This window comes from Lycium barbarum, chromosome 9 (assembly GCF_019175385.1).
Source record: "Lycium barbarum isolate Lr01 chromosome 9, ASM1917538v2, whole genome shotgun sequence".
In the NCBI taxonomy this organism is placed as follows: Eukaryota; Viridiplantae; Streptophyta; class Magnoliopsida; order Solanales; family Solanaceae; genus Lycium; species Lycium barbarum.
The window spans coordinates 39,588,602-39,603,075 of record NC_083345.1 but is presented as its reverse complement, the minus strand read 5'-3'; the positions used below and the strand labels follow the sequence as shown (position 1 = coordinate 39,603,075).

General features: G+C 42.2%; 2 protein-coding genes and 1 non-coding gene across 3 annotated transcripts; 2 read left to right on the top strand and 1 right to left on the bottom strand.

Annotated features, from left to right (window-relative positions):
- Positions 1-5,606: 5,606 nt before the first annotated feature.
- LOC132612455 (small nucleolar RNA R71) lies at positions 5,607-5,711 on the bottom strand. Its single transcript, XR_009571814.1, has one exon. It is a non-coding gene; the product is annotated as a small nucleolar RNA R71 (small nucleolar RNA).
- A 16-nt stretch (positions 5,712-5,727) lies between these two features.
- Positions 5,728-7,251, top strand: LOC132611888 (uncharacterized). Its single transcript, XM_060326248.1, has 5 exons — positions 5,728-6,120; positions 6,316-6,499; positions 6,590-6,768; positions 6,828-6,943; positions 7,026-7,251. The coding sequence occupies exons 1-5, from the start codon at positions 5,728-5,730 to the stop codon at positions 7,249-7,251; spliced, it is 1,098 nt and encodes a 365-aa protein (XP_060182231.1).
- Positions 7,252-7,359: 108 nt separating this feature from the next.
- LOC132611887 (uncharacterized) lies at positions 7,360-12,719 on the top strand. Its single transcript, XM_060326247.1, has 7 exons — positions 7,360-7,779; positions 7,900-8,142; positions 8,281-8,565; positions 8,773-9,021; positions 9,152-9,349; positions 11,899-12,024; positions 12,072-12,719. The coding sequence occupies exons 1-7, from the start codon at positions 7,360-7,362 to the stop codon at positions 12,717-12,719; spliced, it is 2,169 nt and encodes a 722-aa protein (XP_060182230.1).
- The last annotated feature ends 1,755 nt before the right edge of the window (positions 12,720-14,474 follow it).

Below are 14,474 nucleotides of genomic sequence, written 5' to 3'. Positions count from 1 at the left end.
AGAAGATCGATCAAACCTAGGGCCTGAAAATCATGGAGGTGCACTCCCTGCCGGCTGATAAGAATATCTGGAATGCTGCTGTCTTTGTCCTCCCCTGAACTCACCAACCATATCAAAAGATCTACCCCTCTAACCACGGCCCCGGTCATGCTTACACTCTATCCTCCGCTGGCATTTATGATCCTCCAAATTCTATGCATACTCATGTATAGGGGAGATATCCATGTCTGGCTGTAGTGCAACAGTCGTAAACTCATCTATCAAGTGTGGCCCTAGACCAACCACAAAGCGATGAACTCTGTCCTCCATCTCAACCACCATGGCTGGGGCATATCTTGCCATTGAATTGAAATACATGCAATACTCCTGGACACTCATACTGCCCTGCTCAATACGTAGAAATCTATCTGCTCGAGCTCGCCTGACCTCAGGAGGTAGATAATGGTGAACAAAAGCATCCAAGAACTCTCGCCAAATAGCTGGAGGGGTATTCTCTCCCCTAGATAACTCTGAAGCCTGATACCACTGTATCGCAATATCCCAGAGTCTGTATGAAGCCAACTCCACCGACTCAACCTCGTCCGCGTGCATAACCGTCAAGGTCCTCTGCATATCATCAATGAAATCCTGGGGGTCCATATTTTGCTTTACCACAGAAAACTCGGGAGGGCCCAACCCAAGGAAGTTCTTAACCCTCGAACTACCGACCCTGTCTGCCTGGTCAACACCAACTCCCTACCGCTAAGCCTGGGCGGCTACTAACCTAGTCAACAACCGAACAGCATCCCGCACATCCTGGCCCTGTGCATCCGGCTGAGGAACTGGGGCAGGAACTGGAGGTGGGGTATGCGATGTCTGAGACGGCCCCTCACTCTGAATCTCATCATGAGCTCTCATAGCCTGCCGAGTACAGCTAGTGGCCTCACCAGCCACTTTCTTTCCCTTCTGGGCAGCTGTAGCTTTCTTGTGGGGCATCGCTGAAATCGGAACAATTTATCAGAAGCGAACGCTTAACACATGGCTCTATAGCACAATCTAAGAGATAAAGAATGACATCATCCTAAATGTCTTGTAGCCTCCTATTTATAAGTGTGGTGCACAACACGCCCATAAACAAGACTACTAGACACACGGTCTGTAGACAATCCTAGGACAGAACTGCTCTGATACCACTTCTGTCACGACCCAAGCCGATGAGTCATGACGAGCGTTTGACCTCTAGCGACCAAACACCCCTATACTCATATCTGAATCTTACTGGACATCTAGGGCTCATACATAACTTAAACTGATCTCATAAATAGGCGACATCATGAACACTGAACAATCTGTATATATATAACCATGCTGGAAGAGCAGTGCAAGCCAGCTAGGCTGCTACATATACTGTACACAAAAGAATAAAAGTCGACAAGGCTACATCATCTGACTAGTACATACAGCTGTCTACAGACCTCTACTGGAATAAAAGCTGTAGAAAGGACGGGACAGGGCCCGGTCATACCCATCTATATACATCTCAAAATAATGGCATACCAAGGCTACAACGGTCGTGAACCACATATTTATACTCAGAATTAAAAAAGCTACAGCGGTCTGGTTCGACGAGCGGGTCGACGACCTGTCGACGTGGCGACGGCCTGTCGACTTGGCGATGGCCCGTCGACTTGCTCCGTCGACCTGAGCCTGCAGATTACCAGCTGCGGAACCCTATCGACGCCGCACATCGACGGTCCGTTGACTATGTCGACGATGACTGGTGTCTTCAGATTTTCTCGGATTCAGCTCAGATCGCGTCGATTCGATTCGCTCAACTTCTAATCCTGCAAATTGCCAGGAATACCTATTGGTACCCTTGTACACGGGGCAAAACACTTTCTACCTCCTAACTCGGGCTCGGGTCTATATTCTAAGGGCATGCCCGACTATGGAACCATAGGTTCTACTACGATGAGAACAAGAGGCGTAACAGTTCTGGCACTATCTATGCTGATCTAGAATGCCTTTGTCCAGCCACAGGGGCCCCGTCCCTGGCATGTGCGGCACCACGACCTCTGGCAAGGCTGCAACCTCTAGTGCGACCTCGTCTTTGTGCTTCGAGCCTAACTGCGGGCTTTTGCACCTCATCGCTAGCAATGGTAGCACACATCCATACCATCTGTGAGAGAATAGAAGTGAATCAGATACCAATTCAAATATTCTGGATACCAATTTGAATAAAGTAACACAAAAGAATGAAAGAATTTTAAGTTTCCTAAATGTCCGATAGCCTCTCACAAATGAGTACGAAGCTCATTGCATTGATCCGCAAGACTCTACTACACAAGCTCTTATACTTATAGATCGGGTAACCTAGGGCTCCGATACCAACTTGTCACGACCCAAATAACTGATCGCACGGGCACCTACCCATTCCCACTTAGTAGGCAAACCCGTCCCTTACTCAAACATCCAAAAACAACATAAGAAAGTAAATAAGAAGAAATAGCAGTCTCAAATCATAAATAGATAATCATGCGGAATCCTACAACATTAAACCCCCGAATCTGGTCTTAATAGTACAAGAGCAACTAAGTACATATGTCTAGAACATACAAGTCTGAAAATAAACATCTGTCTCAGAATGGGAAAATAAAGACAGAGGGATAGAGGAGTCTCCGGGCAGCGGATCCATCAGATGCTCACCCTGGACACTCGAAAGCCTAGCCTCGGGATCACTCTTGATCGGGTAGAAGTGGAACCTACTACGAACTCTGCACTTAGAAAAATAGTACAGTAAGGTAGTTTCAGTACATACACTATGTACCGGTAGGTATCATAGGCAGACAACAGTTAGATAACATATATAAAAGAAAGAAAATGAAAGATAGGCATGTGAGCAGTCAAGTACAATCACAACACAGTCCAAGAACAAATAACACACGTGATAGGAATACCAAGGCAGAATCATTACAATATATAAATGAAGTAATGAGTGCATATGCAATGCAATGATATGTACTAGCCAATTGTCTGTCTCCGTACACACATGTTAAGGATGGATAACCTCCACATCTTGATAGTCATGACCCATGGGGGACCCCCGAAGTCCATGCAATAGTCACTCCACACATAGCCCAGAGATGACTTCCACAACACCAGCCACTCTGCACATAGCCCAGAGGTGACTTCCACAACACTTGCTACTCCGCACACAACCCAGAGGTGGCTTCCATATCAGTATCCATTCCGCACACAACTCAGAGATCGCTACTATATCAAATCTGTCCATAATCTCGGATCTTCCCTTCTCACTTATCATCATCATTACCAGTCACAGTTCATATCAATGTATCATACAAAATGAGTATGAATGCAATGCATAATATCAATCTCAAATATAAGCATATCAAATCTCAATCGTGCCTTTGCATGAGCACATATCACAATATCAATATTGAATCAAGTTCTTTTCCTTTATCAATGATGATGTCAAGATAAGTGAGAGATGAACGTATCACAACCACAACATCACAATTTAGCAACAAGTCCAATACCACACACATGGCAACAAGCCAACTCACAACAATCGAGGCAACAAGCCCTAAAAGTCAACAACAATACCAATCTAAGAATATTCATCCTAACTATATACCCGAAGGCTTAACATTCTTTCTTCGTCAATAACTGACTCTACATATGCTTCGCTAACTAAAGTCTAACCCAAAAGGTAAGCCGTAACCTACCTCGCTGCCGAGTTGGTGCCACGAACAATCAAATCTGAGCCTTTCCCTTCTGAAGAGCCTCCGAATACTCAACGTCTAGCCATTACCAAAATCTATGTTAGAAACTAGGTACAACGGTACCCATAAAGGTAAAACAGGTATTTCAAAAGATAGAATTGGTAACCCAATGTTCTAGAAGTTCAATTATACTCTCCAATTGCTAATTTATCTCAATCATTAATCAACTTCATCATTCAACATAAAAAACCCAAATTAAGCATAAACCCTAGCTTTTCCATATTCAATTTCTCAACTCAAGTCGAAGACTCAAGCCTTTTGGTTACTAATTAATGAAATTCCATGCTTAGATTAGTCAAACCCATCAATTAATCTCACATTCAAAGCCTAAAATTCAAATAATAAAATTAAGGTTGAAACTCATCTTCTCCAACTAGCTTTCAAGATTTTCACCATTCAAGCTTAGGAAAGTGAGTAATGGATAACAAGGTGGAAGAGACTTACCCCAAGATGAATCCACTCAGAAAACACTTCAAATTGCCCTTGAGTCATATTGGAGAATATATTTTGCGAATGGGAAATGAAGTGTTTAGTTTTGGAATTTAATGAATCTAGAACAGTGTCTTCCGCCCCAGCGGAAGGGGTCCCGCTGCCGCGCATTTGCCTCAGTGGAATACCATCAGCTGGGGCGGATTTCAATAGAATCATAGAGTTCCCACGCCTGCAGACCAGGCCTTGCTAAGGCGGGTCCGCTGGGGCTCACCCAGTCTGGCGAGATATCATAAACCAGCATTTTCTAGTTTTCACCAAGTTCTTCCTAAATCTTGACATCTACCCGAGACCTCCTAGATACAAAACATGTATGCACACATACATAAAAACATGCTATGGGCTCACTCGTTGTCTCAAAATTCCCATCGGAGGTCTATTTGACTGGGTCAACCCCTAACGGTCAAAAACCAACTCTCCAACCAATAGCCCAAAATACTCCTGAGTGCCACGGGAACCGAACTGAACATCCCACCAAGAACCATCCGGACCTCACAGAATCAACAGACTTTTGAAAAAGGTTCGTTTATCCAAAAGTCAACCATCGATCAATGGTTTTTCACTTAAGGTTCTAATTCTCATAAGTCATCATACTACTCGCCCGATTATCTCGAGAATCGTGTTACCCATCCCCGTGGGTCAAAATCATATTAACAGGGCTCGAGAAAGGATCAACGGGGGTAGATGGGTCAAAAGCACAATAACAATTAAATGCGTCGTTCCAGTACGAGACATACTTTGTCCGTCAGGGGAAGGTGTAATTTGGGCATATCAAATTATGGCGTCGTTGCCATTGAATACAGTTTGAAATTATTAAGTTGTGTATGCTTTACTTCAAGTCTTTTTCTATTCCATCACACCTTGTTTGCTGTTTTCTGTGAACAAGGTGATCATGGCCAACAGAGGAGGACGTGGAGCAGCTGGTGGTAGAGGTGTGCAAGTAGCACCCCTAGAAACGAAAATTGAGGAAGAGGAGACTGTATTTACGGATTATATGAAAGAGGTGGAATATGCATCTTTTATTGTTCCACCTAGGGTTAATGCCGCAAGTTGGAAGATCGATGCTACTATCTATCAATTGCTCAAATTGAGGGATATTTTTGAAACTCTACCGATAAGACCCTCATCGACACTTGAAGAATTTTGTTGGTGTATGCCAGATACATACCCAGAATGTTGTTACTCCTGATGCAATTCGGTTAAGAGTTTTCAAATACTCTTTAGCCAGCGAAGCAAAAGATTGGTTTTAGAAGTTGCCCCACAATACCATTCATTCAAGGGGTGAGTTGTTGAATGTCTTTCTCAAGAAGTGGTTTCCTCCGAGCAAGAAAGCTGAAATTTATGATAAATTTATGAGTTCAAGCAGCTTTCGGGGGAGAAATTATATGAGGCTTGGGAGAGGTTCAAGTAGTATTTGCAGCGGTCTCCCAATCACGATTTTCCAGAGACTATATTGATGGAGAAGTTCTATACAAGGTTAGATCCGATGACACAGGCAGTGGCAAATAATGAAGCTGGTGGATGCTTCATGGAGAAGACATATGCTCGAGTCAGTCAGTTACTTGATATATTAACTACTCATAATCAAGCATGGCATTCGGGTTGTACTGATAGTGTAGCGTATGGGACTCTATTAATCAGCAATATTGTGAAAAAGAACCAAAAGACACAACAAACTCTGGCCCAGCATGCAATTAATATTACTTTGCTGACGAAGAGGCTAGATGAAAAAGAAACTAAGAGAGTGAATGCAGTTGAACATGTGCAGACTATGCCGAAAGGGATGTACCAAGTTCCTAAGGGTCCATATCAAGAGGGACCTCCTATGCAGTATGAATATGCTAATCATGTGAATAACTCTCAAGGGGGTTACCAAAGGCATAATTAGCAAGGGGGTTATCAAAATCAGTGGAGACCGCAACAGGGGCTAGGTAACTATAACAATAATTATGATGGTTCAAACCTAGGGAACTACAATAACAACAATAATTTTGGAAAGAGCTGTTCAAAACCTTGTGTTCCACTAAAAGGACAATCTAATTAGCAAGGAGGTTCTAAGTTGGAGAGCATGCTTGAGAAGGTGCTAGCCAACCAAGAGAAGTCCGAAAAAACTTTGAAGGGGTTGACTGAAACTGTGGGCTCTCACACTGCTTCCATCCAAAAGCTTGAGTCACAGATGAAAGATATTTTGAGAGAGCAATACCCTCATCAAAAGGGAGGCCTCCCGAGTGATACAATTCCAAATCCCAAAAGCGGTTGAGGTAATAATCTTGAGAAGTATGTTGTCATTAGCACCTAAAGTGGGAAACTACTTCAAGTTGTGGGTGCAAAAGTAGCTGAAAATGGGCCTACAGAAGAAGCAAATACACAGGTTCCATTTAAAGTTCCAAGTGAGATTGAGAAAGTGCAAGATGAAATTCCGAATGTGCTTGAAGTTGATCCTATGCCAGATGTTCCAAAGGCTCAAGATGTGAGCAGTGACAAGGAAAAAGGTAAGGTTACTAGGCACTCAGGCCCTTGACTCAATTGATAAAATCATCACCTCGCTTTCCTCAGACGCTAGTGAAGAAAATTGAGGATGCTAAGTGTCAGCATTTCTATAATCAACTGAAGCAACTATGGATGAATATTTCATTTCTTGATGCCTTCCAAGAGATGTCGGGTTTTGTGAAGTATTTAAAAGATCTATTGATGAAGAAGAGGCTAGACTATGAGTGTGACTCACCGTGTTATTTCTGTCATATCTAAAACCAGAGTTCAGAAGAAGGAGGATCCAGAGGCTTTTACTATTCCATGCACTATTGGCCATCATGATTTTGCTCGTGCTCTCTGTGATAATGGGACGAGCATTAACCTAATGTCTCTTACTATTTACAACAAATTGGAGTTGGTAATGCCTAGGCCTACTAGCATGCGACTGCAGATGGCTAATAGATCCGTAAAGGGGCCAGTTGGGGTGGTTGATTACGTTTTTGTTTGAGTTGGTGAATTCCTTCTACCGATAAATTTTATGATTCTTGATTGTGCTGTTGATTGAGATATTCCTATTATTCTGGGAAGACCCTTCCTTTCCACTGGAAGGGCTCTCATGAATTCAGAGAAGAATAAGATCAAATTTCTTGTTAACAATGAAGAGGTGACCTTTCGGGCCAGCAAGGGTATGAAACTACCGAGTGCTTACAAAAACATTTCGGTTATTGATGTTGTAGATGTCATAAACGAGGCTGTTGAATTCAAGATGGAAGAAGAGTTCCTTGGGGAAACATTAGCGGCTATCCTAGTCAATTTTGATGCAGATGTTATGGAGGGATATGTAAAGACTGTAAATTTTCTTGAACGATTGGGATATTATTCTTATCAACCAAAGAAATTGTCTCTTGATCTTGAGAATTGGAAAAATCCTCCAGCAAAACTATCTATTATTGAGCTGCCAAAGCTTGAGCTCAAGCAACTTCAAGTACATCTGAGGCATGAGTTTCTCGATCCAGATAGTACATTGCCTGTTATTGTTTCTACTTTGATGACTAATTAGCAGACGAAGAGGTTACGTAAAATTTAGAGAGAGTGTCGGCGAGCTATAGGGTGGACCATTACAGATATTTGGGGGATTCCCTCTGACATTTGTCAGCATAAAATTCAACTCGAGGAAGATAGCACACCGAGTGTTGAACATCAGAGGAGACTGAATCCACCTATGCAAGAGGTGGTCAAGATGGAGATTATTAAGTGGTTAGACGCTGGAGTGGTTTTCTTGATTGCAGAGAGCAAATGGGTTAGCCCAGTTCAATGTGTTTCGAAAAAGAGTAGCATCACAGTAGTGCCCAACGCGAAGAACGAGCTGATTCCAACAAGAACAGTTACAAGGTGGAGAGTGTGTATGGATTATTGAAATCGTAACTCTTCAACATGCAAGGACCACTTCCCTATGCCTTTTATTGATCAAATGCTTGATTGGCTAGCGAGGCGGTGTTATTATTGCTTCTTGGATAGGTACTCTGGCTATAATTAGAATAATATTGCCTTGGAGGATCAGGAGAAGACCACATTTATGTGTCCTTATGGCACTTTTGCATTCAGCCGAATGCCATTCTGTCTATCCAATGCTCCAGCCACTTTCCAGCATAGCATGATGTCTATCATTTCTGATATGGTGGAAGAATTCTTGGAGGTCTTCATGGATGACTTTTCTGTTGTAGGTGATTCATTTAATGATTGTCTTGACCATCTGGGTCGAGTGTTGAAGAGGTACGAGGACACAAACCATGTTCTTAACTGGGAGAAGTGTCACTTTATGGTGAAAGAAAGAATTGTTCTTGGCCATAAAATCTCTTAAAAGAGCATTAAGGTTGATCAAGCAAAGATTGATGTGACTAAAAATCTTCCTCCACCCATCTCAGTCAAAGGGGCTCAAAGTTTCTTGGGGCGCGCCGGGTTCTATCGGCGATTTATTAAAGATGTTTCGAAGATAGGAAATCCCATGTGCAAGTTTCTTAAAAAATAGGCTAAGTTCGAGTTCGATGAAAAGAGCCGTAAGGCATTTGAGGAATTGAAGAAGCGACTTACTTCTACTCATGTTATTGTGTCACCTGATTGGTCACTTCCGTTTGAGCTGATGTGTGATGCTAGGGGGTTCACAATTGGAGCAGTGCTTGGTCAGTGCCACAACAAGAACATGCACCTGATCTATTATGCTAGGAAAACATTGAGTGGTGCCCAGATGAATTATACAGTGACCGAACAAGAATTACTTGTAATTGTCTATGCTTTTGAGAAGTTTAGGGCCTATTTGTTGGGGTCCCAAGTGGTGGTGTATACTGACCGCGCAACATTGCGGTATTTAATGGCAAAGAAAGATGCTAAGATGAGGTTGATTCATTTAGTTCTCTGGGCAAGAATTCGACTTTGAGGTCAAAGATCGAAAGGGGTTAGAGAACCAGGTTGTAGATAATTTATCGAGGCTTGAGAAAGCAGGCAGACTGATGGGGGAACTTGAGATCAATGATGTGTTCCGAGATGAAAGGCTTCTAGCAGTGTCATGTGATGTAGCACCATGGTATGCTGACATAGCAAATTACTTGGTGATTGGGCTTATTCCTGACACGATCAAGGCGAACCAGAAAAAGAAATTCTTCAACATACTTTTTCCAAACATGCGCCGACAACATCATTCAGTGTTGTGTTTCCGAATTTGAGGTGATGGTGTCACGACCCAGCTAGCGGCCGTGAAGGGTACCCGGGGCTAGCCACCGAGCACCACTCGTTCTGCTACTCACCTTACCCATTTAATGCTCTTTTATCAATTCATGCTTAGGACATAAGAAGATCATCTTTTCATTTGAGAAAATAAAAATACTTTTATATACATAAGCCTCTCGGCCATCAAAATAATACATACATATACATAAAAGCCTCTCGTGAGACCATCTACCCACACTGCGCATCTACGAGCCTCTACTGACATACTATACATATAGGTGGAACAAGACTCCACCATGCCAAAAATATACATATACCAAGAGAATAATCATGAGCACCTCCGGAAAATGGAGTGCTCGCAATCAGCTGGCAGCTACTAAGAATCTGGATCGAGCTCACCTCCCTGTCTACCTATGGGCATGAACACAACGTCCAAAGAAAACGGACGTCAGTACGAATATTGTACTGAGTATGAGAGGCATGAACAATAATAATGCATCAAGGAAACAAGGGAGGCATCAAGTATGGAGCAACTATACCTGACTGGGAATTACATGAAAAGTAATGCATGCTGACTTACTTTTAAGCTTATCATCATCTCATGTATGCATATCATATATATATATACACTGCCCGACCATATAGGTGCGGTGTGATAATCAGTAACATTAGCCCGCGTCCAGGCCTCCCGCGTCCGGGGTACCATCTCATGCCGCCCACTAGTGGTGTCTGCCCATGCCAACTGGCTATGCTGAATCGTATAGCTGCCCGCTTTCGCGATGACTGCCCGGCCAACTAGGCCCGGTGTGATGCAATCATTACATGCTCATCATAACATACTTATAATAATTATGCTTATCAAAATATACTTGTCATCGTACATGCATAAAGACTCTAGAACAACTGCATTCTATCGAGGTGACGTAAGGTCGTGAACCCTTGATTCCGTTATGAACATATATGAACATTCTGCCTCACCTTGAAGGGATTAGTATATAAGGTGAGTGTATACAAGGAACAACATCATTTACTTTATAAGAACGTCATATCATATCTCTTGACTCATATAGCTATTCATGATCTTAGGCTCTTGGCTTTCCGGGATATAAGAGAATCATGGAAATGGGGAAGAATTGTATCATGGGATTCATGCCATAGAAAGAAAAGGACTAGCCTCACATACCTTTGTCATTTAGCTAAGCTATCGTTCACTTGCTCTCCTTTAATGTCGCGTCGCTACCTTCACGAAAGAATTCGTATTGACGTTAGTTAATCGACTACGGGAATGCGTCACTATTTCTAGAGAAAATTGGGCAGCACTTCCTTTATTTATACTTCTTTTCTCATAGTCTATATCAACTCCCAAACATTTACAACAGCACTTCACAATATCGTATCAACAATCGTCATTCATATACTTTGAGCAAAATCCATCATTTTTCTCTATTTTCTCCACATTTATGGTTGTAGTTCGTTATCGCGTTTTCTCATATATAATGCTTATTTCCTGGTCTAAACATCATTTACAACATATTCATAATCATGGCACATCAACGTTTATGGTTCCATTCAACTACTATTCAATTATGACATTATTCTCCCATTTAAGACCCATTTTCCATGTCTTTCTACAATTCAAGCATCTTAGCTTTCCAATACCTTAAAAAACATGCTAAAGTCATAAAACATTCATTAGATGGTGGTGTAACAAGCCTAGAGTGGAGTTCTTCCTCCTTCCTCAAAACCCTATTTTTCCTTCCTTGGAATTTCTTGGTTTAGATGAACTTCACTTGAGTTTCACACACTTTGTTTCATGGATTTGGTGTTGTTGATCTTGATCTCCCTTTGATTCTCTTAAATTTTGTGGATGAAATGTTTGGATAAGTTCTAGAGGGTTCTTGAAGGTTGTAGATGAAATATGAATGAAAATGAATGAGAAAGTCACTTATAATAGTCACAAAATCTGATTTTTAATGAACAGTCGTCGGGGTGTACAGTGGTCGTAAACCACAGTTTACGGACTGTATACTATTTTACGGACTGTATACTAGTTTACGAGCCGTATAACGTGTTCGTATTTAAGCATATCAAAAACATAAAGGTTTGTTGGAGGTCATGATGGTTTACGACCACAGTTTACGGGCCTTATTTCAGTTTACGGTCCGTAAAATGGGTCGTATTTTACCATTTAAACTTTGGATAGAAAGTTGAAATTTTTGGAACGTTGAAGGACGATGGCAGTATACGGTCCGTAAATCACTTTACGGGCCGTATTCTGTTTTACGACCACTGGATGAATTGAAATTCTACAACTTTCTTATTTCCAAAAATTCATGAATCGTCATTCCCTACTTAGTAAAACGTCGCACACTCATACCCTTCGTTGGTCTATTCATTGTACATGTACGGGGACTTTTCTGAGGTGTAACAGATGGATATCTTGAAGGCGTGCCATGACTCTCCTATTGGGGGTCATTATAATGGAAATCCCACAACGGCTAAGGTTCTCGAGTGTGGATACTACTGGATGACTCTCTATCATGATGCAAATTTGATGGTGAGGTCTTGTGACCAATGCAAACGCCAATGATTGATTGCTAAGAGGCACGAGATGCTTATGAATTTTGTGTTGGAGGTAGAGCTCTTGATGTTTGGAGCATTGATTTTGTGGGACCCTTTGTGAGCTCTGGTGGTATGAGATACATCTTGGCGGTCATCGACTACGTCTTAAACTGGGTAGAAGCAGTGGTTTTACGCAATAATGAAGGGAAGAGTGTCACCAGCTTTCTAAAGAAGAACATCTTCACCCGTTTTGGCACCCCAAGAGCTATCATTAGTGACGGTGGTACGCATTTTTGCAACAAGACATTTGCGGCACTATTTAAAAAATACGATTTGAAGCATAGGGTGGCCACATCATATCATCCTCAGACTAGTGGCCAGGTAGAAGTCTTCAATCGGGAGATAAAGAGCATCTTGTCTAAAACGGTCAATGCAAATCAGACCGACTCGTCTCAAAAACATGATGGTGCTCTTTGGGCCTACAGAACCACATTTAAAATGTCCATTGGAACTTCTCCTTATAGGTTGTTTTTTGGCAAGGCGTGCCATCTACCAGTCAAACTTGAATACAAGGCCATGTGGGCATTGAAAAAGCTGAATATGGATTGGGAGGAGCCAACCAAGCTAAGGTTGTTTCAACTGAATGATATGGACGAATTCGGATACCAAGCATATGAGAGTGCAGCGTAACTCCGATGATCTGACGAGTCTTAAACCTTCCCGAGGCTTACTAAACATGGTTTTTCGCCATTATATACCCAAGATGGACATATCTATCCCCATGACCTCGAAAAATTTATCCTACTTCCCAAGGATAGGACAATTAGCATTCGGCGAAACTCAACGTATGAAAATGAGAGGTGTAACATTCCCCCCCCCCCCCTTTTGGAACATTCGTCCTCGAATGTTAAACACTCGGGATTCTGCGAAAATTTCGCCAGAGTTTCCCCTGTAATATGGCACTACCATCCTGTCACAACAACCCATAATATCACTGTCTCACAGGGCCATAACATAATAGCAACATATCTATGGCCACACACGACCAAAAGCATGAAAAGAAAACGTACATACCTTATATTGTTGGCGTTTCATCTTGAATCTCTCCTGGGGGTTGGAATAAATGCGGGTACGTGGATTTCATTTTCTCTTCCGTTTCCCAAGTCATTTCTTCCCGGTTGTTGTTTCGCCACAAGACCTTGACTGAGGCTACTTCCTTATTTCGAAGTCTTCGTACTTGCCTATCCAAGATGGCAACGGGAACTGCTTCATAGGCTAGCCTTTCTGTCACTTGAACATCATCAATGGGGACAATCCTCGTAGGATTTCTGATACACTTACAGAGCATTGAGACATGAAAAACTGGGTGAACTGATTCAAGCTCTGAAGGCAAGTCCAATTCGTAGGCTACATGACCCACCTTGCGGATAATTTTATAGGGTCCAATGTATCAAGGACTTAACTTTACTTTCTTGCCAAATCTCATCACCCCTTTCATTGGCGACACCCTAAAAAATACCCAATCATCAACCTGAAATTATAAGTCTCGCCGGCGGTTGTCCGCATAAGATTTTTGGCGACTCTGGGCTGTCAACAATCGATCTCGGATCACCTTGACTTTTTCTACCGCTTGCTGAATCAATTCAGGGCCTATCAGCTGTACTTCTCCTGTTTCAAACCATCCGATTGAGGATCTACACTTTGTTCCATATAAAGCTTCATACGGAGCCATTTGGATACTGGAATGGTAGCTATTGTTGTATGAAAACTCGATTAGAGGTAAGTGATCATCCCAGCTACCACCAAAATCTAGAACACATGCTCTTAGCATATCCTCCAAGGTCTGAATAGTACGTTCGGCTTGTCCATCAGTCTGCGGATGAAATGTCGTGCTAAGCTTCACTTGAGTACCTAGACCTTCTTGAAAATATTTCCCGAACTTGGCTGTAAACTGTGCTCCTCTATCTGTGATAATGGATAGTGGAATACCATGAAGTCGCACAATCTCTTTGAGATACAACCTTGCATAATCTTTAGCTGAGTACGTGGTTCTGACTGGAAGAAAATGAGCTGCTTTTGTTAATTTGTCCACAATTACCCATATAGAATCATACTTACCTCGAGAACGAGGTAATCCCACAATAAAATCCATGTTGATGACTTCCCATTTCCAAGTAGGAATTTCCAGCGCTTGCAATAATCCTCCTGGCTTTTGATGTTCGATCTTTACTTATTGGCAATTTGGACACTGAGCTACAAATTATGCTATGTCTCTCTTCATGCCATCCCACCAATATATTAACTTGAGATCATGATACATTTTGGTTGCACCTAGGTGAATAGAATACCGGAAATAATGTGCTTCTTCTAGAATTCGTCGGCGCAATCCTGCCACATTCGGCACACATAGCCTGCCTCGGTATCTAAGAATTCCATCCGTGGAAA

Excerpts from the sequence above, each read along its gene's own strand:
- LOC132611888 (XM_060326248.1), top strand. The coding sequence starts at position 5,728 with ATGGAGAAGTTCTATACAAGGTTAGATCCGATGACACAGGCAGTGGCA. Across the intron at positions 6,121-6,315 it reads AGTATGAATATGCTAATCAT|CAAGGAGGTTCTAAGTTGGA; the intron begins GTGAATAACTCT and ends CAATCTAATTAG. Across the intron at positions 6,500-6,589 it reads TCAAAAGGGAGGCCTCCCGA|TTGTGGGTGCAAAAGTAGCT; the intron begins GTGATACAATTC and ends AACTACTTCAAG.
- LOC132611887 (XM_060326247.1), top strand. The coding sequence starts at position 7,360 with ATGAATTCAGAGAAGAATAAGATCAAATTTCTTGTTAACAATGAAGAG. Across the intron at positions 7,780-7,899 it reads ATAGTACATTGCCTGTTATT|CATAAAATTCAACTCGAGGA; the intron begins GTTTCTACTTTG and ends GACATTTGTCAG. Across the intron at positions 9,022-9,151 it reads TGACCGAACAAGAATTACTT|TTCTCTGGGCAAGAATTCGA; the intron begins GTAATTGTCTAT and ends TGATTCATTTAG.